This window comes from Hippocampus zosterae, chromosome 17 (genome assembly GCF_025434085.1).
Source record: "Hippocampus zosterae strain Florida chromosome 17, ASM2543408v3, whole genome shotgun sequence".
NCBI classification, from domain to species: domain Eukaryota; kingdom Metazoa; phylum Chordata; class Actinopteri; order Syngnathiformes; family Syngnathidae; genus Hippocampus; species Hippocampus zosterae.
This window is the reverse complement of record NC_067467.1, coordinates 14,007,391-14,032,406: the sequence shown is the minus strand read 5'-3', so window position 1 is coordinate 14,032,406 and position 25,016 is coordinate 14,007,391. Positions and strand designations below refer to the sequence as shown.

The 25,016-nt window shown below is 42.6% G+C and overlaps 1 protein-coding gene across 1 annotated transcript; it reads left to right on the top strand.

The window, feature by feature from the left end:
• The first annotated feature begins 1,475 nt into the window (after positions 1-1,475).
• On the top strand, positions 1,476-25,003 carry LOC127590191 (TANK-binding kinase 1-binding protein 1-like). The gene is made up of 13 exons (XM_052049658.1): positions 1,476-1,622; positions 10,180-10,420; positions 11,331-11,459; positions 14,457-14,561; positions 14,651-14,801; positions 15,073-15,272; positions 16,611-16,672; positions 16,744-16,850; positions 19,957-20,141; positions 20,222-20,497; positions 20,599-20,679; positions 20,763-20,978; positions 23,347-25,003. Exons 2-13 carry the CDS (start codon positions 10,190-10,192, stop codon positions 23,473-23,475), a joined length of 1,872 nt encoding a protein of 623 aa, XP_051905618.1. The 5' UTR covers positions 1,476-1,622; positions 10,180-10,189; the 3' UTR covers positions 23,476-25,003.
• Positions 25,004-25,016: the final 13 nt, after the last annotated feature.

Here is a 25,016-nt window from a genome sequence, read left to right as displayed (position 1 = left end):
CATACGTAGGCGCAGACATTCGCTTGGACGCACACACGCAGAGAAATTTAAGAGCACCGTCAACATGTATTTTGCTTTTTTTTTTTTGTTGCAAATTTTAATATTGTGATTTGTATCTTGAATATTAACAATACCACCAACATGTTCCAATACATTAGATTTGCTTTTACAACCTTTATATTTGTTTGAATGTAGACAAATGGCTCATTTCAGGTTAGTACTTTGGCACAGATTAAAATTCCAATTCTCAACCAAAAAAAAAGCATACTCACACGTTAGAAGCTCATCTTGCAGGCATTGTGGTCAGCAAAGTAATTAACGAGTCTATTTCCGTGGGGGGGCTGGGGGGGTTTCCCTCTGGAGAATGGTCCCGTAGGCCTACAGTACACAGTACACAAGCAAGTTGCAATTTTGAATTGGCGTCTGGATGCATGATAAAATCGCAGAGTCCTTGATGTATAGAGAGAATAGTTCCTGCAACCAGTTCAAAGGTGGGCACAGACTAATGAGTCAAATTATTCTTCTGTGGCGGCAGTGGTGGGGATGTCTCCTTTTGACCGCCTGGAGTAGCAAGATATGGCAGTAGGGTCAATGCCGCTTCAGTGATGTAACTAGATGGAAAGTTACTTGACTCGGGCGGGATGCTAGCTTCTGCCTGGATTTGATACAAAAAACAAGTCTATTGTACTCATTTTAGCATTCACTTCTTCTTGCCTCTTTTTTGCCCTTCCTTTTTTGCACACTCCATGTATGTGACATTACTTAGTTGGTGAGAAACGTAATGTTTCTGTAAATTGTCATGTTACTCCTAAGACTGCCGGCAAAACACAAATGGCCTGAATAAAAGTGTTGTTATGGCCACATAATGTGAGAGAAGTGATTTGAAGGCAGCACAACACTTAGGGAATTATATCGCCAATGTGACATGCCATAATATATTTTAACACCAACACAACGTGGAAACATTTCTCAATTTATAAGTGACAGTGACTAGAAAGTTATTTTGTCGGGCTGATCCCATGTTCTGTTGTTGCATTAGTTCCTCTGTACACTAGTTAGCTTATTGCAATTCTGTCTGTTCCCTCTATTTCAAGATATTGACAAAATAAATGTGTTCAAGAATGGTACAATTTTAGTCCAACCTTTATATCCATCTGTATCTTTTTATCAAAAAAATCGTGAAGAGTTGAACAGAGGTTTACAACCGCATTTACTCCTTCCATGTTTGAAAGTGAACTTGTTAGCGCTTTCAAGTGCCCCCACACACACAACGTTCAAGCCTCGAAATTCCATTCGAGCTGTTCAACAAGTCACAAAGTGCACCTGTCGTTTTGTCACTAAAGGCTGAAAGCATTTGAAACAATGCCTGGAAGCTTTAAGGTGTACAGTTAGGCATACACCTTTGTACTAGCATTGACAACTTTAACTCCCGTTCATTTGGTAGCATTTTTTTATACTCGAGTCTCACGCATGAGCAAGTCCCTCCCCCTTCCCATTTGGGTTAGAGTAGGGAGGGGGAGGTTCACTCGCCTCAGCATCCACTGCTGATGTCACATTCAAGTCATGTCGACCCTTCCTCAGCACAATCAGCGCCACCACCTCCATTGCTTTTGGCACCATACGTAAGTAAACAAGCTCGAATGCGTGTACGTCCTTGCTCGAATTTTCACAAGTGTCTGTGTCCACATTCATAATTTAATGGATGTATCAATCGAAACACCGCTGTGATGAAGTGGGCATGGTTGAGAGAATTTTGTTGCGCAGCGGTCCATGGCGTGAAATCCAGCTCTGTCGGAGGCGAGACAAGTAGCATCGAGGGGGGAAGAAAAAAAAGCAAAGCAAAAATTGGGATATTTAGAAACCATCGACGGATTAAATGAGAAACTTGGATTACAACGATAATAATTGTGATGATGTTGTTCGTTATTCATTTACAACCCTGACTCAGTCGGTCGTGTTGCGTTCACGTGTTGTCGGCCATCTGACCAAATGCGAGGCAACTCAGAATCTGGTGATGTTTTTGCAAGGACTGCAACAAACTCGCCTCTACTTGATGCATGAGAGCACATGCTTCAAATATTCAATTTGTTAGTTGTTTTCCCCTCTTAAATCTTAACACCACACATGTGAAATACACTGAAATCTAGAATAACCATTATAGCACATTGGAAGAACTGCGCAAATAATAAAGTTCAAATGAAGCTTCTATTTAAAAAGATTCTTCAAGCCTAACACGAAGAAGGACAATTGTTTTTGTTTTGTTTTGTTTTGGACGAAGTGCAATCGTATTGTAGCTTGAAATTAATGTATCTCAAAATCCAAATTGTATGTAAATGCGAATGGATGTGTTACTTTAGCTAGAACAGCATTACAGTTGAATCTTGGAATTTATGATTGAAGTGGAAGTTTTCAAGCCTGATCACCTTTAATCCAAAACAACCTTCAACAAGCAATTGGCATGCTGTGAATGTACAGTCAGTATCAATTTTGAAATCACATTGCCCTGCATGTGCATATAAAAGTCAAGTGTCAAAAAGAAAAAATAATAAATATGCATAGAAAAAGGCGAGCCCAACAGGTAACAACAGGAGGTCATGAGAGAGATTTGGTTATCAAGTCCCAGGTGCAGATCTAAAGGGCCATTGCAACCTGCTCTGTCTATTTCTGACAGGTTGAACTGCATCCTACTATACGTGATTACAGTATATGCATCTAACGTTGACTTCCACGGGCAGATGATGTAATGTTTGCAATAGTTGAGATCACTGATCTGTGAAGTTGGCACTTGGAGACGGCATTCCGACCTGATCTTACGTGTCTGTGTGTGCCCTCTGTGCTCCCCACTCCGCCCTTTAGACCTGTGCCACGGCCCATGGAATTATTTCAAAATAGGTAATTATAATACTACTACTACTACGAATAATAATACATCTTTCTTTAGATTGCGCTTTCACAACAGCTGCAGCTGTAACAAGCTGCAGCTGTTGTGACAGTGCTATATAAATAATAATGATAATTATAATAATTATTATTATTATTATTGTTATAATCGGCGGCCTGGCGGTGGTTAGCCAGGGGTTAGCACGTCGACCTCACAGTGCAGAGATCGTGGTTTCAATGCCCGCATGTTCTCCCCGGGCCTGCATGGGTTTCCTCCGGGTACTACGGTTTCCTCCCACATTAAAAAAAACATGCATGGCAGGCTGATTGAATCCTCTAAATTGTCCCCAGGTGTGAATGTGAACGCGGATGGTTGTTCGTGTCTGTGTGGCCTGCGATTGGTTGGCAACCGGTTCAGGGTATCCCCCGCCAAGACGGCTGGGATAGGCTGCAGCAGCCCCCGCGACCCTTATGATGATAAAGCAGTTCGTAAAATTAATGAATTAAGATATCCTTTATTTGTCCCGCAATGGGGAAATTACAAAAGAATGAATGAATAATAAGAATAATCCATCCATCAATTTTCTAATCCGTTTATCCTCACCCTTGCTATGCTGGACGCACAGCAGATCACAGAAATAAGATAAGCAAACCTTTATTTGTCTCACAATGGATAAATTCCCAATTTACATCAGCAAAAATTATGAAAGGGAGAACTAGAAGAACAAAAAGTATAGAAGTAAATATAAATTATAAAATTTAAATATAAGCATATTCAGAATGGATGAGTGGGGGTGAGTCCGAAGATGAACCAAATTGCCAAAGAAGCGTATTGAGGCTTGAGAATGAAGATATGCCGGTGTTAATGCTGTCTATGAATATGAAGCCCATAGTGTTGCTGAGCTAAAAATGGCCCTCGAAATAGCAGTAATACAGAAGGTTAAGAATTTTGTACTTAGCAGGCTTGTATTTTTATTTGCCAGAAATTGATACAACTGTCCTCATCGGGGTCACAAACTGAAACTGAGTATTTCATCATTCAAATCCTGGCTCAACCCTTTCTGCGTGGAGTGAAGTGCTGTGGATTTTAGCCAGGCACTCGTATATGGCAGTTCCAAAAAAGACTGTTAATTGACAATGAGTGCGACTCACCATTTTTCTGTGCCCTGTGATTTACTCCTGACCGATTGGGGCATACCCTTCGTCTCACCCAAAGTCAGCATGAATTGGCGGCAGCTCACCCATGTCAGTGCACAGGATCTGATTAACTGCTGGTAATTCAGACCAAAGTCTGACAGGGACCGAACAGCCTGTATTAGGGATTCCGGTAACCATACTCCTGGAGCACCCTTCACACGACTGAATCCTTGAGGGACGGGCCTCTTCTCCAAGTCCAGAAGCATATGTAGACTGCTTGGGCGAACACCTGTGCATCCTCGAGGACCTTTTTGAGGGTGTAGAACTGGTCCATTGTTCAATGCGCAGAATGAAAACCAAACTGCTTCTCCTGAATCTGAGGTTCAATTTTAATCAGTTTCATTGTACCCCAAAAAATATCAGCTGCTGTGTCTTGTTATTGACAAGAGACCTAAGATTCTATTTGATTTGTCTCACTAAATAATTAGCAATGATAAATGGAGACTTTTATTTTCAAATCCAACATCTCTGCCCTGCTCACAAATAAAACCACCAAACTTGAGGTGGGTGGTTTACTCCATCTTCTGTAGGTTACACAAGTTGGATGACATCCAAGATTATTGAAGAATAACACAGCGCTTGGCTTTCTTGTGGGTGTTTTATTTTTTGGCTCTGTGTTGTGTTTGGAGAATATCAAAGGACGGATGTTTTAAATGTTTTTTGGTTTTACAGGTGTGGGAGGACAAGAATGAGGGTGATGGGGAAAAAAGAGTGCATGGCCACAAATCCACGCATGAAAGACATAAAAAAAAACCATGGCTGTGCTAAATTTCTTTGAGTGATGAAATTTTGGTCTGGCCAGACAGAGGTGGGGAAAAAAGCCTAACGCAAGCTTCCACATCACTGATTAATAGCGCCACATCTAACCTGAATAATTCATAAAAATCTTGCATATACTTCCACCCTGGGTGAAAATGCAATTTCATTATGAACAAAATAATCATGAGCCAGTGCTGTTCAGAAATACAATTGCCCCTGCTAATGGCTTCTGTTGTTTGAGTAATTATCAGGCAATCATACCTTTGTCAGTCGTGTTATTTTTGCAGTGTGTCGCAATCTCAGTCCTGACTACAAATCGGTTTGTGTACAGTCTGTAGAGAGAAGTAAATGGCACTCTCATTTTATCAGGAAGGAGATCTTTTTCCAATTGAATGAGCTCATCTTATTAAATGTATCAAGGGCTGGATTCACATGATATTGTTTCAGACAAGTGACCCAGTTTTATTTTCTCCCATAGAGACATATTTGAATTTTCATTACGGTAGTGTAAGAAGGACAGACAAATGAAAGAAAATACAAAAGCTGTCAAGACTTGGACAAAAATAAGCAGACACAGCGTTGTTCGATGGTGCAGCTCTTAACAGTGTTAGCTTAGGCCTATTTGGTAGAAATAATTAGATCGGTGACTTGAGCTAGGCTGTTCTGTTGCTGTGATTTAAGATTTAAGATTTAAGATATCCTTTATTTGTCCCGCAATGGGGAAATTACAATCAGAATTCAGAAAGGAAAAACGCTGGGTAGGCAGAGGGAAAAAAAAAACACGCTCGAACTATCCTCTTCCGAGGATAATTTAAGTCCAAGATAAAAAAAGACCCTAGCACATGAATAAGCATATGACAGTTACAACAAGTCACAAGACAGAAAATGACCAGCTGCACGGTCACCGTTGCACTCCGCATTATCGAACCACGTCACGGGGGATCTTTTCTCCCATCGTCTTGTCTATCTGCGCTCTGGCACACAAATATCGACTTGGAGCCGGTGAAGACCGTAGAGTCACACACAGTCACATGGGCTAGGCAGTTGCAGAGGAAGCATTTGGGATGGCTTAAACCACAGGTGTCAAACTCAAGGCACGGGGGCCAGATCTGGCTCGCCATATCATTTTATGTGGCCCGCGAAAGCCAATTGAACATGTCAACTCCACCATGATTGCGAAAATCTGCACCAAAATTTCAACTTCTCCAATGTAATATATAAGAGAGATATTGTAAACATTTTTTTTGTTACCAAACCTGTCATTACAGTAACTTAAACAATCGTTGAATCACCCATTATTCTTGACGTCTTTAAATGCTTTTACATCCATAACAGCCCTCCAAGGAAAAGGGTCACATCAATGTGGTCCGCAACAAAAATGAGTTTGACACCCCTGTCTTAAACCTTCAGCAATCTAGCAGAAAAAGGCTGCATGGCTGTGTCTCGATCTGTCTGGCATCCATTAAATCAGGGGTGTCAAACTTGTCGAGGGTCACTTTTGAGTTTCATATTCTCTCGGAGGAACGTTATGACAGTGAAACCACAAAAATGTAATTAAAGTTAGAATAGCAAGCATTGAAGATCAACAAACCGACAAAGGTTTCTTCCAAACCTTTTTCACACCTCAAAACTAAACAAATGCTACGTAAAATTAAGGTTTTAATGCAGAAACCGTGAACACCATACACAATTTAATCTGGCGTCAAGTCACTGACAAGCCCATTCGCATTTACGTCATCACAAACTTGACCATGGTCTATCAGTTATCCATTTATTCGTCAAATTTTCAAAATATAAGAGATGACTAAATTTTAAAAAAAGTCTTCAAGATTATTGCTTTAGAAGAAACATTGATAAATGCAGAGAGAGTGGATCAGAATCAGAATCATCTTTATTGGCCAAGTATGTAGAACACACAAGGAATTTGTCTCCGGTATAACACGCTGCATTAGTACTATCGTAAACAACGACATGACAAATAGGTATGCAAGGACATTTCGTAATGTAAGTGAACCGTAGTGCGGTGGTACCACCCAGTGACAACTGTGAGACAATGTGCAAATTTTCAACCAGAGCTAAAGTGATCAGTGGTAGAATACAATACGATGACAGTTTGTACAGTTGGTGCAGAAAATCATTGAACCGTTTTAGAGTGACCAGTAGCAGTATTTGTAGTACAAGAAGAGTGACTACGTCAGTGACTGTTTAGGGAGTTAATGGCTAGAGGGAAGAAGCTATTTAAGTGTCTACTGGATTTGGTGCGCATGGATCTGTAGCGCCTGTCTGAGGGGAGTAGCTGGAAAAGGTGGTGGGCAGGGTGCGGGGGATCCAGGAGGATTTTCCGTGCCCTTGTCTTCATTCTTGCAGTGTGCAAGTCCTCAAGAGTGGGTAGGGCCGTGCCAATGATTTTTTTTCCGCCGTCCCAACTGTCCGTTGAAGTCGGATTTTGTCCTCTTCTGTGACGGCCCAAAACCAAACCGTGATGGAAGAACACAGGATTGATTCGATGACTGCCGTGTAGAACTGTCATAGCGCCTCCTGTGGCAGGCCATGCTTCCTCAGCAAGTACATCCTCTGCTGGGCCTTTTCAGGATGGAGATGGTGTTGACTTCCCACTTCATGTCCTGGGAGACTGTGATTCCCAGGAACTTGAATGTCTCGACGGTTGACACAGGGCAGTTGGATAGTGTGAGGGGCAACTGTGGAGAAGGATGTCTCCTGAAGTCCACGATCATCTCTACAGTCTTGAGCGTGTTCAGCCCGAGGTTGTGTCGGCTGCACCAGAGCTCCAGCTGCTCCACTTGTTGGCGGTACGAGGACTCATCGCCGTCTTTGATTAGACCGATGACCGTGGTGGATCTGATTAGATTTATTTTGTATTACTTACATATCGTTGTCCACATGCCACGGTGGGCTTTCTCCAGGTACTCCAGTTTCCTCCCACATTCCAAAAACATGCATGTCAGGTTAATTCTGTACCCGGTGATAGGACGGCCATGGTGCCGATCTTCGACTGCCACCCTGTTCACTATGCACCTGATTCCTTTAGCCCTGACCACAGGCGGTGAGCCCCTGAAATTGAGGATCCACATTACCACTTCAGGGTAAGCCATGGGTGCAGCGTAAGCCACCAGGCGATTGCCATCGAGCCCCAATCTCGAGGCCCGGTGACCCATGTCTCGGCAAGGGGAAAAGCCTTTTTAAAAAAATGTTCATCCTATGGGGTTCTTATTTGCCCTGAGTGACCCTAGTCAGAGCCAAAAGCACTGGGCAAATAAACAAATGCAAAGCTTTAATTGACACTGTCATTAAGCATTAATTTAACACCATATTTAATACTGTCTTTAGAGATTGCTGCAGAACTGCACTGCATCACACTGAGAGCTGAGCCTAAAACGTTCACTCTTCCCCGGTAACTAAATGAGGTCATACGGATTAAGTTTTAATTATTCTCCCATCCATTCATTTTGTGTACAGCTTGTCCTCATCGGGGTCACAAGTTGGCAATTTAGAATCTTCATTGAACCTAACATGCATGTTTTGGGAATGTGGGAGGGGAGGGGAGGAGAGTACCTGAATAAAACCCACACAAGCAGGGAATGGACTTCACCCTGGAATCCTGGATTTTTGTGCAAGACTGAAGGGGATTATTATGTGCAATATAATATGTCGCCCCATTAATAAATGAAAAAAAAAACATGTGCGAAAAACATATGGTCATGTTCTAATCTGCCCTTGGCATGCATCAAGTATGTGTAGTGCAATAATGCTGACTGAAAGTGGAGCAGGAAATTTAAAAAGGAAGGAAGGAGGCAATGCACGTTTGCAGTGTGTGGGCTGGAAGTGGATATGTGAGAGAAAGACAGTGTGGGCTGCGGGAGTGGGAGTTCTGCACAAGCCACAAGCGTAGTTTGACCTCTTTCGCTCAATGGCTATTGTTGTTTTCGGCAGTGTGTACGCACACACGTGCTGTTGAATGGGTATCTTTTGGAAAAGTGGATATAGTTGTTCAAAGTCTAATCTGAAAATTATTTCATCCATCCATTTATTTTCTGATCTGCTTTTTCCTTACTCGGGTTGCGGGGGCTGCTGGAGCCTCTCCCAGCTGTCTTCGGGCATTAGGCGGGAGACACCCTGAACCGATTGCCAGCTAATCGCAGGGCACACATAGATGAACAACCATTTGCACTCACAATCACACCAAAGGACAATTTAGAGTGTCCCATTAACCTGCCATGCATGTTTTTGGAATGTGGGAGGAAACTGGAGTACTCGGAGAAAACCCACGCAGGCACGGAGAGAACATGCAAGCTCCACACATGAAGGCAGGAACCAGGATCGAACGCACGACCTCCGCACTGTGAGGTCAACACATCAACCACTGGACCATCAGCCCCCCCCCCCCTTTTGAAAGTTATTGAAGAATGGAATCGATCCATTCTTAAAAATAAGTGGTTCAAAACCAAAAACTGATTCTCAGATCGGATTAGATGATGCAATGTGATGTTGGTTTTGATCTGGCTCAAAACCTCAGTTTGTGTTGTTCAAAATTTTTTTGCCAGCAGTTAAGTGGATTGCATAACAAAACACAATTTAAATTCAATTCTTTCTAGTCAAATCAATAACCTTTATCATGCCCTAGATATACAATAACAGTATTTATATACATTTTATTCAAGTGATTTTCAAACCATACATTTCAAAATTATAATTTTTATACATTTATATAATAGACTATAAACGTTAAAGTTGAAATAAAATACTCCTTCAAAATCCTCTTAATTCTTCGTGCACCCTGTAACCTGATAACATGATAAGCTGTCCACTATAGTAACCGCTGCCCCTGAAAGGACTAATTACCTCCAATTGAAAACTTAATATATACAGACTGAAGATGAAAAATGGGGTGCTGAGCGGGAACTGAAAACATGTTACCTTCATGGAAGCCAGGCAGGTGAACCAGCACACACCCGTTTAAAATGTAACTGCATCTTTCGAATAGATTTTTAGCTTAATAGCCACAAAATGAAAATTCACTTTTCACTTAACAATTCACTGGGGTATGAGTAATTTTGGCCTTAACCGTATATCCTGGTTTTGTTTTTAAACTAAGGCGGGTGAACCATTTCATGCATCCTGTAACCTGATAATATGATAAGCTGTCCACTGTCGTGACCGCTGTCCCTGAAAGGGTTGAACATCAAAAGACTGACTTTATTGCCTGCCTATACATTGAGGCTCCACTGTGCGGTGAAGAATACAAAGATACAGCTACATGGCTTCTTCCCAGTTGTGTTACTATGAGTGAAACTGTGTGTGTGTTTTTATTTCCTTCTCTTACAGATAATTGTTGATGGAGGTATTTGGCACAGCAGAGCTCGGGCTTTTGGGAGGTGGCGAAGGGCTGCGAGATGATTTAGACATGTCAGCGATTAGCTGGTCAGCGGATCATCTCCAAGATGATATGTACCCAGCGTCGGGATTGGCCGTGGCCGCCGCATATCATGACATTAAGATCCGTCTTGCCAGTTTGGAGAGGGAGAACAGCAGCATCAAGAGAAAACTCAAACACTACGAAGTCAAGGTGTAGAACTTAATACAGTGGTACCTCTACCTATGAACATCTCTTTATATGACATTTTCAAGCTACGAAACGCCTCAAGAGGAAAATAGTGTCTCTTGTTAAGAAAGGAATTTCGTAACAAGAATATTATTTTCGTAATAATATTACGTAAAAAATATTACTGAGCATCATCCTAGCATCCCATTGGCTGAGAGGAACCTCTACCGTATATGTCCAATTGTGTAGATAGATAAATAGATTGATACGTGTCTATGCTGCGTCCTCGTTATTCACCCCTCGGGCCATGTGGTGTTCCAATAGTTTTACGTAAATGTGAATCACCCAGAAAAAGCATTCACCAGTCGGGCGATCGCTCACTATGCTGATGTTTGCCTGAGACATTTTCAAAGGATTGTTAAAGGCAGAAAAAGCAAACGTCGTCGGATCAGTTCTTTCCAAAACCCAGAAAAAAACACTTCTGAGCAAGAACATGGACTAAAGAGAGCAAAAAAAAAAAAAAATGATGGGGACGCAATTAAAAGTTAAATGACCATTTTTATTCTTTGTTTTTTTTTACATTATGCACAACTCTCATTTATTGTGCAACAATCTAATTGGAACATGTATTTGTTACATATTTTGATGCATTTTTATGCTTTAGAAAACATTTATGTCTCTCTGAATTTTTTGGAAGGAGGGGAGCTGGGGGGTCTTGGAACGGATTAGGGCATTTACATGGAAAATGCGTCCCTACTTACAAAAATTTCTAGTTCCGAAATTTCTTCCAGAACCAATTAATTTTGTAAGGGTACCACTGTTCACATACTGTACACGGAAACACACTGATATATTGAATGTATTACCTTTATGCCAATTCATTCAATCTTCTTGTTTTGTCTTCCCTCTTTCAATATGCTCTAATTGCATATAGTTTCCGATGATCAATACATTTGGAGAGGAGAGAGTGTACTTTTCCTGTCAACCCATCATTAAGGATAACAACATTGTCCAATCGGAGACATCCAACCTGCAGCACAGGATCAATTCTCTCACCCAAGAGGTACAGTTGGCTTACAATGTTATGACTGCCAACAAATACGATTTGAAATTCAATCTGAATTACACTGAGAATGTTTCACCGGGGGTAGTTGATACAAAATTCTTCCCATTACCCTCATTTCCCCACTGTGTTTTTTGCGTTGCTCTACATGTGTTAAATCTAAAAGAGAAATGATGATGTCAGCATTTCAGTAATATTTTTAAAAATCTGAATGCAGATGAGCAAGTGACAGTGTTGTGCTTCATCATAAGGACCCCTTTGCATTGGATCACTTCACACTCAGTTCTTCCTTTTCAAGTTTCTCTTTACACTGTGATTGATTAGTGAGCAGTCCAGACGTTGACGGCTGCCTGTTTTGCTTACGACTCACGGAAACACACCCTGCCTGTCTCATGTGTTTGTTCGCGGAGCTCAATACAAGCAGGGTTGCTTCTATTGACTATATATGGAAACCCTTTGCGCATCCTGAAGAGCAGATGACGATATACACCAAAGTGCTGTAATCCACCAATGAACCAAGAAGTTAGAAGATGGAGGACAAGTAGAAGATGACGACTAGCATTGAGTGACAGGAGTAGGAGTACAAGCGACTTGGATTGGATTTTACCCTTGGCTACAATGCGGAGTGGGATTCTGGTTGAGGCAAATCATTTTAAACTTTAAACAACAACTTTTTTTGCATTTTAGAAATTAAAAGAGCTGGAGGCAGCAACCAGCCTGTCCCCACTGTCCCGCAAAGAAGTGTATGTTAAATGTATGTGAGTGTATGTGTGTGTATAAAACTCTTTGGTCACAAACCGCATGATGTATAGACACTGATAGACTGCGCACTCCATTCATCGTTTTAAACGTATTCAATTTTTCATCTGTTGGACTATGTCATGTTTTGTTTTTGTTTTTTTGGTGGTAGGCGGGGTGGGGACTGACAATGGATAGACTGACAGACCGGTGAAATTCACTGACAGAAGTGACAGAGAGAAGTGACCCTGACAGTTATTATATTATTTTTTAAAAAATATTTAAAAAATAATATGGTTGGCCGCCAAGTTCATTAAACACATTACTAGATAAAATTCACATGTGTCAACTTTGGAATAGACTGCACAATGATATACCCGCACAGCTTCGTCGAATGGATAGAAGCCATATGGTTTTCAGCCAATGTCATAAAATAAGTCTACCGAGTGAGACTCTACTTTTAAAGTGAACGATGCAGTGCCGGATGGTTTTCTTGACGTCACAAAATACATTTTGGAGAACAAGTAGACCAGGAAGTACAGCAGACATGGTGCTTATTTGCCACGCATGGACAATGCTAGAATTAACACGTCTTACTACCTTACGATGAGCAGAGTGCTTCTTTGGTTGGGTATCTCAGCTGTGTAATTTACTTGTGTGGCTCTGCTCGCATTATGGGCATAACACCCCACAAGCTAGCGCTTTGAGGGTGTTGCAAAGGTTCGAGGCTGATTCACCCTTGTGCAGGTCAGCCTGCCTCTGGCTTGTTAAAAATACTCAGCACGGCTTTGGTTTTTAATGTCACTTGCGTGGCGTCTCTCGAACTTCTAAATGATTTCTCTTCGCCAATAAAACGTGCATAAATACACTTTGTAAGAATTGTGGAATAACGTGCCGATGTGCACCTGGATTGCTGTTTCTGATCGCCCCTTTGTATATTTATGCAATACATTATGGCATTGTTTTTCTTTGTGTCCTGCTCGTTGTTCGATTGTATGGATGTAACCGTATTTTGAAAATGTTCCCATAAAAGTGATATCAACATATAGTTTCATTTTTGAGCGAATAAATCACTACCAACCAGGCCACATGTAAAATTAATGAAGCCTTCCGTTAAGTGTTGACATTCATTTCATAAGTTGTTTCTTGTATCATTTTTTGAGGTATCAATGTTCATTTGATGTTTATTGTAGTATGATCACAGTGACTTTTTTTTTTCATCACTCCACCAAATGTTATGACGGAGCAAGATTTTTTGACTTGACTTATGACCAGTTTGAACCAAGTGATGACGTGACTTCCCTGAAATTTGTTGGCGACTCAACTCGACTTGCTTGATTTGTTTCCACAATGACTTAGGACTTGCTTGAGACGTCACGTTTACAACTTGAGGCAACTTGTGCAACTTCCACCTATGCGACTTACGCCCACTTCAAATATTTGCATCTAGGAAATTCCCACTTCGAGTTAAAACCTTCCAAGAGGTTGAAAAAAAAATCAAGTTTTGTAATGTTCTGAAGGGCCACACTGCCTTTGGTAATGTTCAGAGTGATGAAATCTGTGATTGCCTTCTACATTCTTGTCACACACAATACAATGTGAAAATATTCCTTGTCCCTTAAAAGAAAAAAAATGATGAGTTGGAAAATGTTTTAAATATAATCTCTTCATTTGAATTGGTCTACTTTACTTTTTCCTAAACAGCTCATGAATACTTTGGCAAAAATGTATTCCAAAAATAAATCATTCCGATGGCATTTAAGAGTACACTTGTTATCGGGATTATGACTGAGTACTTGAAAAAAAACACCCTCCTCCGTGTGGATCCTATTTCATTTTATTTATAAGCTAAAAGCTATGATGGACAGTCCCTCCCACCCCCTCCAGCCCGCCCTGACAGCACTAAGTAGCTCCTTCAGCCAGAGACTGTTACACACGTGCTGCAAGAAGGAGAGACCCCGCCGCTCGTTCCTACCAATTGCTGTCAGGCTGCTGAATTTAAAAAATATATAATTAAATGATGTGAAAAACAATTGTAAATAGCACTGCGACCATATCCATCTTTGTATTTATATTGCACTTAATTAAACGGTATTATTATTTCTTCTTTCTACCCACAATCTTTCTGCTGTAGACTGTAAATTTCCCCAGTGTGGGACAAATAAAGTATACCGGTATCTTATTTTGACAACCCCCCCCCCCTGTTTTTTTTTTAAGCGCTCAAATCTCTTTCTCTTGCTTTCTGTCTGTCGCCCTCAGCTCCAGAAGAGCAAAGACAGGGAGGAGGAGTTGGAGGATGTCATTCAAGCCTACGAGAAGATTCACCTCGAGAAAAGCAATGTTCAGAGAGATCTTGACAAGATGGTTAAACAAATACGCGCACAATGCAAACTCTGCCTTTTATTGTGGCTCTTATCAGTTGAAATACCATTTCAACCTATTTAACATTTTAGACCACTCTCGCTGAGCAGCATATGGAGCGAATCTGCAGTCTGGAGGCCGCGCTGAGACAACGAGAGACTTCCCTGCAAAAACTCAATGCTCAACTCCATAGCAAAGATGCACATCAAGGCCAACCGCCCGCAGGCCTGGTCGTACCTCGAGGTGAGTTTGGAGCAACTTCAATGGGCTCCCAACGTCCCATGCGGCATTGATGAAAAACTGTTCTGGTCTTTCAATCTATTGAATCAGTGACTTATTGATGCATCGATAAATGGACCAATTGTACCGCCGGTAATGTGGTTTGGATTGGAGGCCATTTTTTGAGCAATCTCAAGAGGCCCTTTACCTTTGCCGTAGCACAAACGACAATCTGGAATTCTGATTGAAGTAGGTAGATTCCATCCTCAGCGTTTTGTCTTTGTGCTGTTAAAAGAGGGCCGCTCGCCAACGCTGCAGAGCTCCCGCAGTCTGGATGCGCTCTCGGACCTCAAGCTGCAGCGTCTGGAGGCCGAGTTGGAGGGAGCGCTGCATCAGGCTGAGGGGGCGTGTCACAGAGAGAAGGAGTTGAGAACTGAACTTCAGAGACTGCAGAAGGAAGTAGTCCAACTACAAGAATCACACAGACACAAAGAGGTAGGCCATTTAGCACTTTTAAAACTGATCAGGTTGGTTTTTTTAAGAGACACAATGGGGTGTGACCTTAGCGGGGATGTGAATAAAAAGGAGCATGGAATGCTGTGAATGAATGTGAATGCTACAAATGAATTAAACATTTGCAGGAAGATGTACTGTATAAGTAAAAAATATATATAACCATACTCAACAGTACTCAGTCTGGGTTTTTTTTTCCTGTGTTCCATGTGTTCAAAAATCTTAAGAATAAGAATAATAAAAACTTTATTCGTCTCAAAATTGAGAAATTCCCAATTTACAGCAGTAAAGTTATGAAAGGAAGATAGAAGAACAAAAAAGTACAGGAGCTGCCATTGTTGCGGCACCATCCTGAAGTCATAAGAATATAATGACAAAATAATATAATACAACAAATAAAATAAAACAGTCATGCAATCCTAGCCACTTTTCGCTGCAGACGCTTTGTTGATTGAAGCAGTTATAAGTGAAAGAGGAGCGAATCAAAGTATCCTTTCACCAGTGGATCAGAGACGTCATGCTCAAAATGTGCACATGTCTGCTACAAGCTAAGTTTTGAAAGCAAACGAGAAGCTGTAGCGTCCATTGACAAAAAAAGAGATTGGATCACATCTCCTGTCCCATGTAAATCCGTTTCAATTCCAAGCCGCGGTTCCCAGTTCCACATACGCATCGGAAAAGTACGACCGTAGATTCTGCAACTTTTGAATGTCTTTGATTGGGCTTTGCTTTCCATGTTCTGGGTGCTAGCTTCATCTGAGGTTATGCCGCGCAGCGGTTGTTGATTGGCGGCCCATTGTTCCACTGGTGAAAATTCATCCATGTGATCTTAGCCCAGTCCATCGGCAAACACTGGGACCCAAAACGGATGGGGCTTATGTATGGATCTGAGAATAGGGGATGTGTCTCGAAATCATTCTGTTGCACCAGAGGTTTGCCTTTCAGTTTCTGCCCGTCTTTGTCTTGCCTGACTTCACACCCTTGTTTGACATAAATTAAACGGAAGGGAATGAAGAAAAGCCCCCCCAAAAAAGTGACTGCCACCAACTGCCTCTGTAGAATAGAATCTGTGGAGATAGTCAAGAGTGATCAAAGGTTGAAGTAAGAGGAAACTTCTCGGGTCAAGATTTTTAATATTTAGTCAAGTTGAAATTAGTTTGCTCCAAAACTGTGAACTACACCACCCATCAGATTGTGGATTATTTTTTTTAGAAAAAAAATGTTAAATCCAGAGTTCGCCCTGCCAAATGTCAGGTGAGATTGTGTATCTCAAGTGATGACTAACTCAAAAATCCTCTTGCTCACATCTCTCTGGAACAGGAGTTGGCTCCACACTGTGAGCACTGCGATGTAGAATGGATCAAGAAAGCTGGGGATGAACAGTAAGCTGTGTATTTTGAACCTCAACGTCGCGGTGCCTGAATATCGGGGCCATCGTCGTGCTGTGTTTCAGAGTTAACCTTGCATTGGCCTACACTGAGCTGACAGAGGAGTTGAGTCAAGTCCGAAAATTGACAGCGAAACAAAGCGACCTTCTGCGTCAGATCCCACAGGAACCTAGTAGGTGTCTACCACTGCTTACCGCACAAAAAGTATAGCTGATTTTCCAAAGTATTTTACAGGAAACATTTTGCATTATGGATGGAAATAATATAGGAATGGTGGGACAAACTCTAAAAAGTAGTCTTTTTTTTTTCTTTTTTTTTTTACAAGTGTCAGGAGGGTGTAAAGTCAGCGTTTCGCAACTCAAGAAGAGCAAGTTTTCCAGATTTGAATGAACCAAATGAGCATTCAAGCTTGAATAAATACAAATAACAAAAAGGAACAAAAGGTATAAAGTAAAACCGTGGGTGGAACGCCACGGGAAGAAGATACTAAACTAAACTATAATATATATATATATATATATATATATATGATGCTTGGATGTTTCATCCTGGACAGTGGCTCTCACACTCACTAGTCCCCGGCCTCCTTCCTTTCGGCTTGCGTACAGTCTCAGGGTGCTGGATTTGGGATGGAACCCTCCATGCATGGTTAGGAGCTTTCGGGTCTTAACGTCCGTGGTCTGAATCTCTTCCTTTGGCCACCTTATTATTCCTGCAGGGTATCTGATCACTGGCAGGGCATAGCTGTTTATTGCCCGGCTCTTATTCTTGCCATTGAGCTGGCTTTTTAGGACTTGCCTCACTCGCTGGAGGTATTTGGCCGTAGCCGCTTTCCTTTTTGCCAGTTCGAGGTTGCCATTGGCTTGTGGTATACCAAGGTACTTGTAGCTGTCCTCAATGTCTGCTATTGTTCCTTCAGGGAGTGAGACCCCTTCAGTGCGGACTACCTTTCCTCTCTGAGTCACCATCCGACTACATTTCTCAAGCCCGAATGACATCCCGATGTCGCTGCTGTAGATCCTGGTTGTGTGGATCAGGGAATCTATGTCCCTTTCGCTCTTAGCATACAGCTTTATGTCATCCATGTAGAGGAGGTGACTGATTGTAGCTCCATTTCTGAGGCGGTATCCATAGCCTGTCTTGGTGATTACTTGGCTTAGGGGGTTCAGTCCTATGCAGAACAGCAGTGGGGAGAGTGCATCACCTTGGTATATGCCACATTTGATGGGTAAGTGTCCATCAAATGGCTTCAAGTGTGGTTTTCCACATCCTCATCGAGTTCGCAACGAAGGCTCTTAGGGTCCTGTTCACCTTATACAACTCCAAGCATTCAGTGATCCATGTATGTGGCATCGAGTCATAGGCTTTCTTGTAATCAATCCAAGCTGTGCACAGGTTGGTACGTCGGGACCTGCAGTCTTGTGCGACTGTTCTGTCAACCAGGAGCTGATGTTTGGCTCCTCTGGTATCTCTTCCAATGCCCTTCTGTGCTTCGTTCATGTATTGATCCATGTGTCCACTTATCTTAGCCGCAATGATGCCTGACATGAGCTTCCATGTTGTGGAGAGACAGGTTATTGGCCGATAGTTGGATGGGGCTGCACCCTTTGAGGGATCCTTCATGATCAGGATCGTTCGCCCTTCGGTTAGCCATTCTGGGTGAGTCCCATCCCTCAGCAGCTGGTTCATTTGTACTGCTAGGCGCTCATGGAGTGCTGTGAGTTTCTTTAGCCAGTAAGTGTGGACCATGTCCGGGCCTGATGCTGTCCAGTTCTTCATATCTGAGACTCTTTCCTGTATGTCTGCCACTGTTATGGTAACCGGGTTCTGTTCAGGGAGGTTGCTGTGTTCCTCTCTCACCAGCCATTGTGCACTGCGGTTATGTGCACAATGCACGTCAATTGACTCACATCTTTCCGGGCCGCCTTGATCTTAGCCTCCAACCGTCTTTTCCATGGTGGGTTACGTATCTCATGGCTTCCATGGTTGCTCTTATAGCCCAGAGTCTCCAGGATCACTGATGCTGAAGCGTATATCAGCTCATTGGTTTCTGTGATCGTTACGGTAGAGATCGCCCTCAGTGCTGCATTCACACTCTATGAGACTTTCAGATGGTACTTCACATAGCCGTTGTAATCGGTTTCTAGGTTGCCCATTCTCGCCATGATCTTAGCTTTTATCAAGGTGCTCTGGTTCCCCAGCACCTGACGCAGTCCTTGTTTGGCCGGGCGACGTCTGAGCCGGCATGTCATTCTTTTTATTGTCTCTCATCATTGTATGAGGTAGGCATTAGCGTGAAGGATCTTGCCCAAGGACCCACACCGGATGGTGTTATGTGCTCATTTTTGCTCCAAGCGGGATTCGAACCACCGTCTCCCGTATGCCAAACCGACGCCTTACCAACTGAGCTATCCAGCCGCTATTATATATATTATTATATATATTATATATATATTTATTTATTTATTTATTTGTGATGTGCCATATGAACTGAAGCTTTGGGGGCGTCTTGAGCAAAAATGGGGATGCCAAATGAAGCCCCGATTCCGAGTGTGTCGTTTCCAAGAAAGTCCTTTGACCCATGGCAAACTGGGCCTCAACTTGTGCCGATGACGTCAATGGTTGGCAAATTAGGGAGTCACGCTGATGCACGCAATGCTTGGAGTGTAGAAGTACTTGTGTAAAACTAGTATTTTGCTTTCAATTAGTGTCTTAATAAGTTTGACTCATACTTATTTCGGGTTATTAATAATCACTTGACTCATTATATTACGTTATGTTATTTATTCCATATTTACATTTACACACCTGCTGCTCAATTGAACTGAAATTCTGCTACTTATAATCAACTCGTCACTGTTTAGCCAACAATCTTCATTGTGCGAACACGTATCTTACTGCTTAGTCTTCATTTCGACATGACTGCCACGTCAAGACAAAGCCAAAATCAAAAACAGAAAATAACACTTGAGTAATGCTTGGGAAACGGAAGATGAAATGTACTACAACAAGGATAATACGGGAACAAGCACAAGGTTAAACAAACTGCTGTGGCAGCGAAAAGCAACAATATCCCAACAATCTACCCTGCTGATTATGATTGCCACTCGGTGAGACACACGAAACTCCTCTCACCGTAAACACTCGGAACTGAAACAGAATGGAAAATGACCAGCAGAGGGCGGTAGAACAAGTAGTTGTTCTTTGATGTGTTTTTTCTTACCACCACATAAACCAATTTTAGGTATATTCACGCTGTATATTTTCCCACTTTCCAGCTGGTCGTCCCCCCTCTGCTCCCCAGCGTCTCTCTCCCACATCCCCCCAGTGTACTTCCCTCACCCCTGAGAGACTGTTGCCCTCTTCCCCACCCACCCTGCACAATGGCCCCGCCTCCTACTCCCTTCAGCCAACGAGCAGCAATCTTCGAGCAAAGTTTCAGGGACGCCGTAGTTACTCAGAGGTAAATTATTAGCACCTAACATCTCTGAAGTGTGCTGCACAAACCGTAATGATACTTTTTCATTGTTGTATCTGTGCAAGGTGTCTGACCCGTCAGCGATACAGAGGCTCCCACCTCGGCTCATGAGAGATCCAGTATCCACCCTCCCCAAGCCCAGGTCCCTGTATGGGGAAACACATACTTATGGACAATCCAAATCCCATCTTCAAACTCCTCTGGTGGGCCTGGTCAGACCCGCATCGGCTCATGGAGCTGGCGGGGACCGAAGAGTCAGATCAGAGAGAAATGGGGGGAGCAGTCTGAGCGGCAGTCCTCATCATTGTGCACTGGATCTGGGCTTCCCTTTGCCTACTGAGGTGTAGCTGAGAGCCTTAATTGAAGCGCAGGGCAGTCGTCGATACTCAAATCATGGTGTCCATCATTTATCATGTTCTTCTCTGATGCCTGTTATGTATAGGTACATCATTTCTGTCACCTGGATGATCGACTGGAGCCCACCCCGCTGGTGACACCCCCGCACTCCTCAGATGACGAAGAGGTGATTACCACTCCAAGTGAATCTTGGTGGCTCCTTATTGCTTTGAAAGCATGCAAGAATTAATATATGTGGTCTTTTCACAGGATGTAGGCACCTACGTTTCAGCAGCCACCAGTCCTCCTCCAACACTTGGACCCTTATCACTTAGGGAAAAAACACTTCACCACCCCTTGTTCTTGTCTCAGAGGAAAGCTGGCCAAATTCCATCATTCTCAGCCCCCGAGGGCCCCACCACACTCTCCCGCCATCTGCCTGCCTACATGAACACTGAGCATGCTCAGTCATGGCCCTCTATCAATGTGAGTACAAACCAGTATGAAGGGTCGCATGAATTCAAGTCGAAGTCCAATTTATTTATGTAGCGCTTACACGTGAGAATCTCACAGGGCTTCACATGCCCACAGTTGACAAATATTATTGATATCCCCTGATCTTAACACCCATGAGGGCAAAGAAAAAGTTAAAAAAAATAAAAACCATCAGGGGAAAAATATGAAACCTTGAGAAGGGGTCGCAGGTGGGGTAACCCCCTTTCTAGCATGACCATGTTATAACGGTTGCAGAATGAGCAGCAATTAATGCATCATGTGGTGCCATCCAGTGTTAACTAAAAGAGTCCATTTAATGAGGATTTTTCCATTTCTAAATAAACCAGTTTGTGAGTGCAGATGTTGGAATAATGGGGTGATGAGTCCAGCGAGATGCTTGGTGGATGTGAGTGCGACATGGGATGTGACTAATGTACAAGTGGAAGTGTAGCACCTGTGGTAGAGTTTTAGCCAGGTGAAAGGTAGTCAGACAAGTTCTTGGGTGGCATATTTGGAAGAGTCCTGACACAGGTCGGTGGATGGTCGACAATGAGACATCAGACACTGGACTAGAATCTCCTTGGAGCAATTCGGAAATATCAAATCTGTTCCAAGCTATTAAAAATGATGTCATCATAAAACTACCGTTAACCGTGGTGGCAATGCAACGATTAGCATTTTATCATAGTTATATACAGTAACAAAAGTGTTCATTACTCAGTGTTAATATCCCATCCAATAAAAAATAGTCATCCCTGCTAACATGGTCATGAAATTTGGCTGGGCTCCAAAAAAACTTGGAGAGGAATTGAAAATACCTCAATCGTCATGCAAACATTTAAAGAAACTTTAATATGAGTCAGGTTGAAGTCAAATTAAGTTTAGAATTGAAATCTTTGTACCCAAGTTGGGTGGTCTGGTGGTTGACCGGTTAACGCATTGGACTCACAGTGTGTCTCTCTGTGTGGAGTTTGCATGTTGCCCCCGTGCCTGCGTGGGTTCTCCGGGTATTCCAGTTTCCTCACACATTCCAAAAACATGTGTGGCAGGTTACTGGAGAACTTTAAATTCAGAATCAGAATCAGAATCATCTTTATTGGCCAAGTATGTAGAACACACAAGGAATTTGTCTCCGGTATAACACGCTGCACTAGTATCATCGTAAACAACAAAATCATTGAACCATTTTAGAGTAACCACTAGTTTTGAAGTACCATTTTGTGGTGCAAGAAGAGTGACTGTCAGTGACTGTTTAAGGAGTTAATGGCTAGAGGGAAGAAGCTGTTTAAGTGTCTACTGGATTTGGTGCGCATGGATCTGTAGCGTCTGCCTGAGGGGAGTGGCTGAAAAAGGTGGTGGGCAGGGTGCGGGGGGATCCAGGAGGATTTTCCGTGCCCTTGTCTTGATTCTTGCAGTGTGCAAGTCCTCAAGAGTGGGTAGGGCGGTGCCAACGATTTTTTCTGCCGTCCTAACTGTCCGTTGAAGTCGGATTTTGTCCTTTTTTGTGGCGGCCCCAAACCAAACCGTGATGGAAGAACACAGGATTGATTCGATGACTGCCGTGTAGAACTGTCGTAGCACCTCCTGTGGCAGGCCATGCTTCCTCAGCAGCCTCAGGAAGTACATCCGCTGCCGGGCCCTTTTCAGGATGGAGATGGTGTTGACTTCCCACTTCATGTCCTGGGAGACTGTGATTCCCAGGAACTTGAAGGTCTCGACGGTTGACACAGGGCAGTTGGATAGTGTGAGGGGCAACTGAGGAGAAGAATGTTTCCTGAAGTCCACGATCATCTCTACAGTTTTGAGCGTGTTCAGCCCGAGGTTGTGTCGGCCGCACCAAAGCTCCAGCTGCTCCACTTGTTGGCGGTACGCAGACTCGTCGCCGTCTTTGATGAGACCGATGACCGTGGTGTCGTCTGCGAACTTTATGAGTTTGACAGCTGGATCTGTTGAGGTGCAATCGTTTGTGTAGAGAGAGTGAAGAGCAGTGGCGAGAGGACACATCCCTGTGGGGCACCAGTGCTGGTAGTGCGTATTGATGATGTTGTTGCTCCCAGTCTCACCTGTTGTGTCCGTCCCGTCAGGAAGCTGAGGATCCACTGGCAGATCGTAGGTCCCTAGGTGTGAGTGTGAGCACGGATGGTTGTTCGTCTCTGTGTGCCCTGTGACTGGCTGGCAACCAGTTCAGGGTCTACTGCCCGACGACAGCTTGGATAGGCTCTATAACCACACCTTGTGAGGATAAGTGGACCAGAAAATGGATGGATTGGTATACCCGAATTTTAACCCAACTTTCGTTTATTATTATTTGGGTTTGGGGCTCAATGTTTTTCAAGTCCACGTCTTCCTCTGCCTGCAGTTATGGATGGAGTCTGACGAGAGTGCTGTGCGAAGCTGCCCTCTGTGTCAACTGACCTTCCCAACCGGTTACCCGGACGATGCCCTCATCAGACACATCGACTCGCACTTGGAGAACAGCAAGATCTGACTCTCCCAATGAACACCCTTTTCAATTCGACTTTTTGTGTCTGATAAGTTTTCAGACTGACAGCAATAGTTCATAGTCTTTATTGAGTTTACATACTTTGAACAGGGCTTATATCTTATTATCCAGACTGTAAAAAAAAAAAAAAAATCAAACCAGCACCCTTTTTACAGCAAACTCTCCACAGGTTGTTATTTTCTGGTTGTCAATCTTTTTTTTCCATCTTCTCTTGTCTGTTTTATTTTTATTTTTTTTGTACGCCAAGGTCATGCATATACATCAGCGGTGCCCGATTCCAGTCCTCCAGAGCCCCTATCCGGCCTGTTTTAGGTGTCACCTTCCTCCAACACACCTTATTCTCACTATCAGCTCATCAGCAAGCTTTGCAGAAGCCTGACAGTGATCCTGATCTTTTGACCAAGGCATGTTGGTAAAGGAAGACATCTGAAATAGGCCGGATCAGGGCTTTCGAAGACCGGACGTGGACACCCCTGATTTCCATTATGTCACCAAAACCGCATTATAATCCACCCATAAAGATTTATTTTACGGTGTGGAAAAATTTATCTTCCTTGATACATGAAGAGATGTCGAAAAGACGCAATTGCTTCAGGATTTTGAAATGAAGCTCCACTAGTAGTGTTGCAAGAGTATGAAGAAAACATTTTTGTCTCTCTAATCAGATTGTATGGGTTAAGAAAAGTGTGAAATAATGAAGCATTGTAAATATAACCAATGAACAGGTCTGGGCAATATTAACTTGTACATGGGACCAGTATCCATATGGCACCAATGCAAACTAGCTAACTATGTGCAATGCTTCATCAGCAATATTTGTTTGAAAGCAGTGGGGTGTGGGGGGGGGGGGAACAAACAAAAACTATAGCAAAAAAAATACTTGTAACTTCCACTTCCTTGTGTTGTTAATGAAAGTGCCTTGGTTTAAACTAAATTCATGTTTAGTTGGGAGAAGTAGTTGATATCACAGTGGTATTTGTGCCCATACTGTATATCCACCTCTGACCAAATGGGTGGCAAATCCGGGTCCAGAAATTAAAAACCTTACCACATTGTGGCTTTAGCCACACTTGCTTCAACTCAAATGGCAGGTATACAAGCTCCTGTCAGGTGAGTAGAAGCACCTGTTAGCTAAACCCGGACTGTGGCAGGGTTTTTCATTTCTAGACCTGGAATTGCCACCTCTGCATGAACAGATATTACATCCAAACCAATTGTATAATTACAAAAGGAGTTGAATTTGAACATGACTAACTTGTCTTTGTGCTGTGTTCAGTAAAATATTGAGAAGATATAAATCATTCCCTTCATGTTTTTAAGATTACGATTTACTAAATTGTAGACAAACTCCGTCAGTGCTAGAGTAGAGGAAACCTAATTGATTTTTTTTGTGCCAAATTGACGGATGCAACAACAATTATTTAAAAATTACATGTAGAAAAATTTAGTATGTACTTTCTCACAACAATGGAGACATCTGTGCTGAAACAATTAAAGCTTTTTGTTTGATTTATTACTGCATTTTG

Coding starts and splice junctions, on each gene's coding strand:
- LOC127590191 (XM_052049658.1), top strand. CDS start 10,190: ATGGAGGTATTTGGCACAGCAGAGCTCGGGCTTTTGGGAGGTGGCGAA. Junction 14,802..15,072: donor AGGCCTGGTCGTACCTCGAG/GTGAGTTTGGAG, acceptor TGCTGTTAAAAG/AGGGCCGCTCGCCAACGCTG. Junction 16,851..19,956: donor TCAGATCCCACAGGAACCTA/GTAGGTGTCTAC, acceptor CCCACTTTCCAG/CTGGTCGTCCCCCCTCTGCT.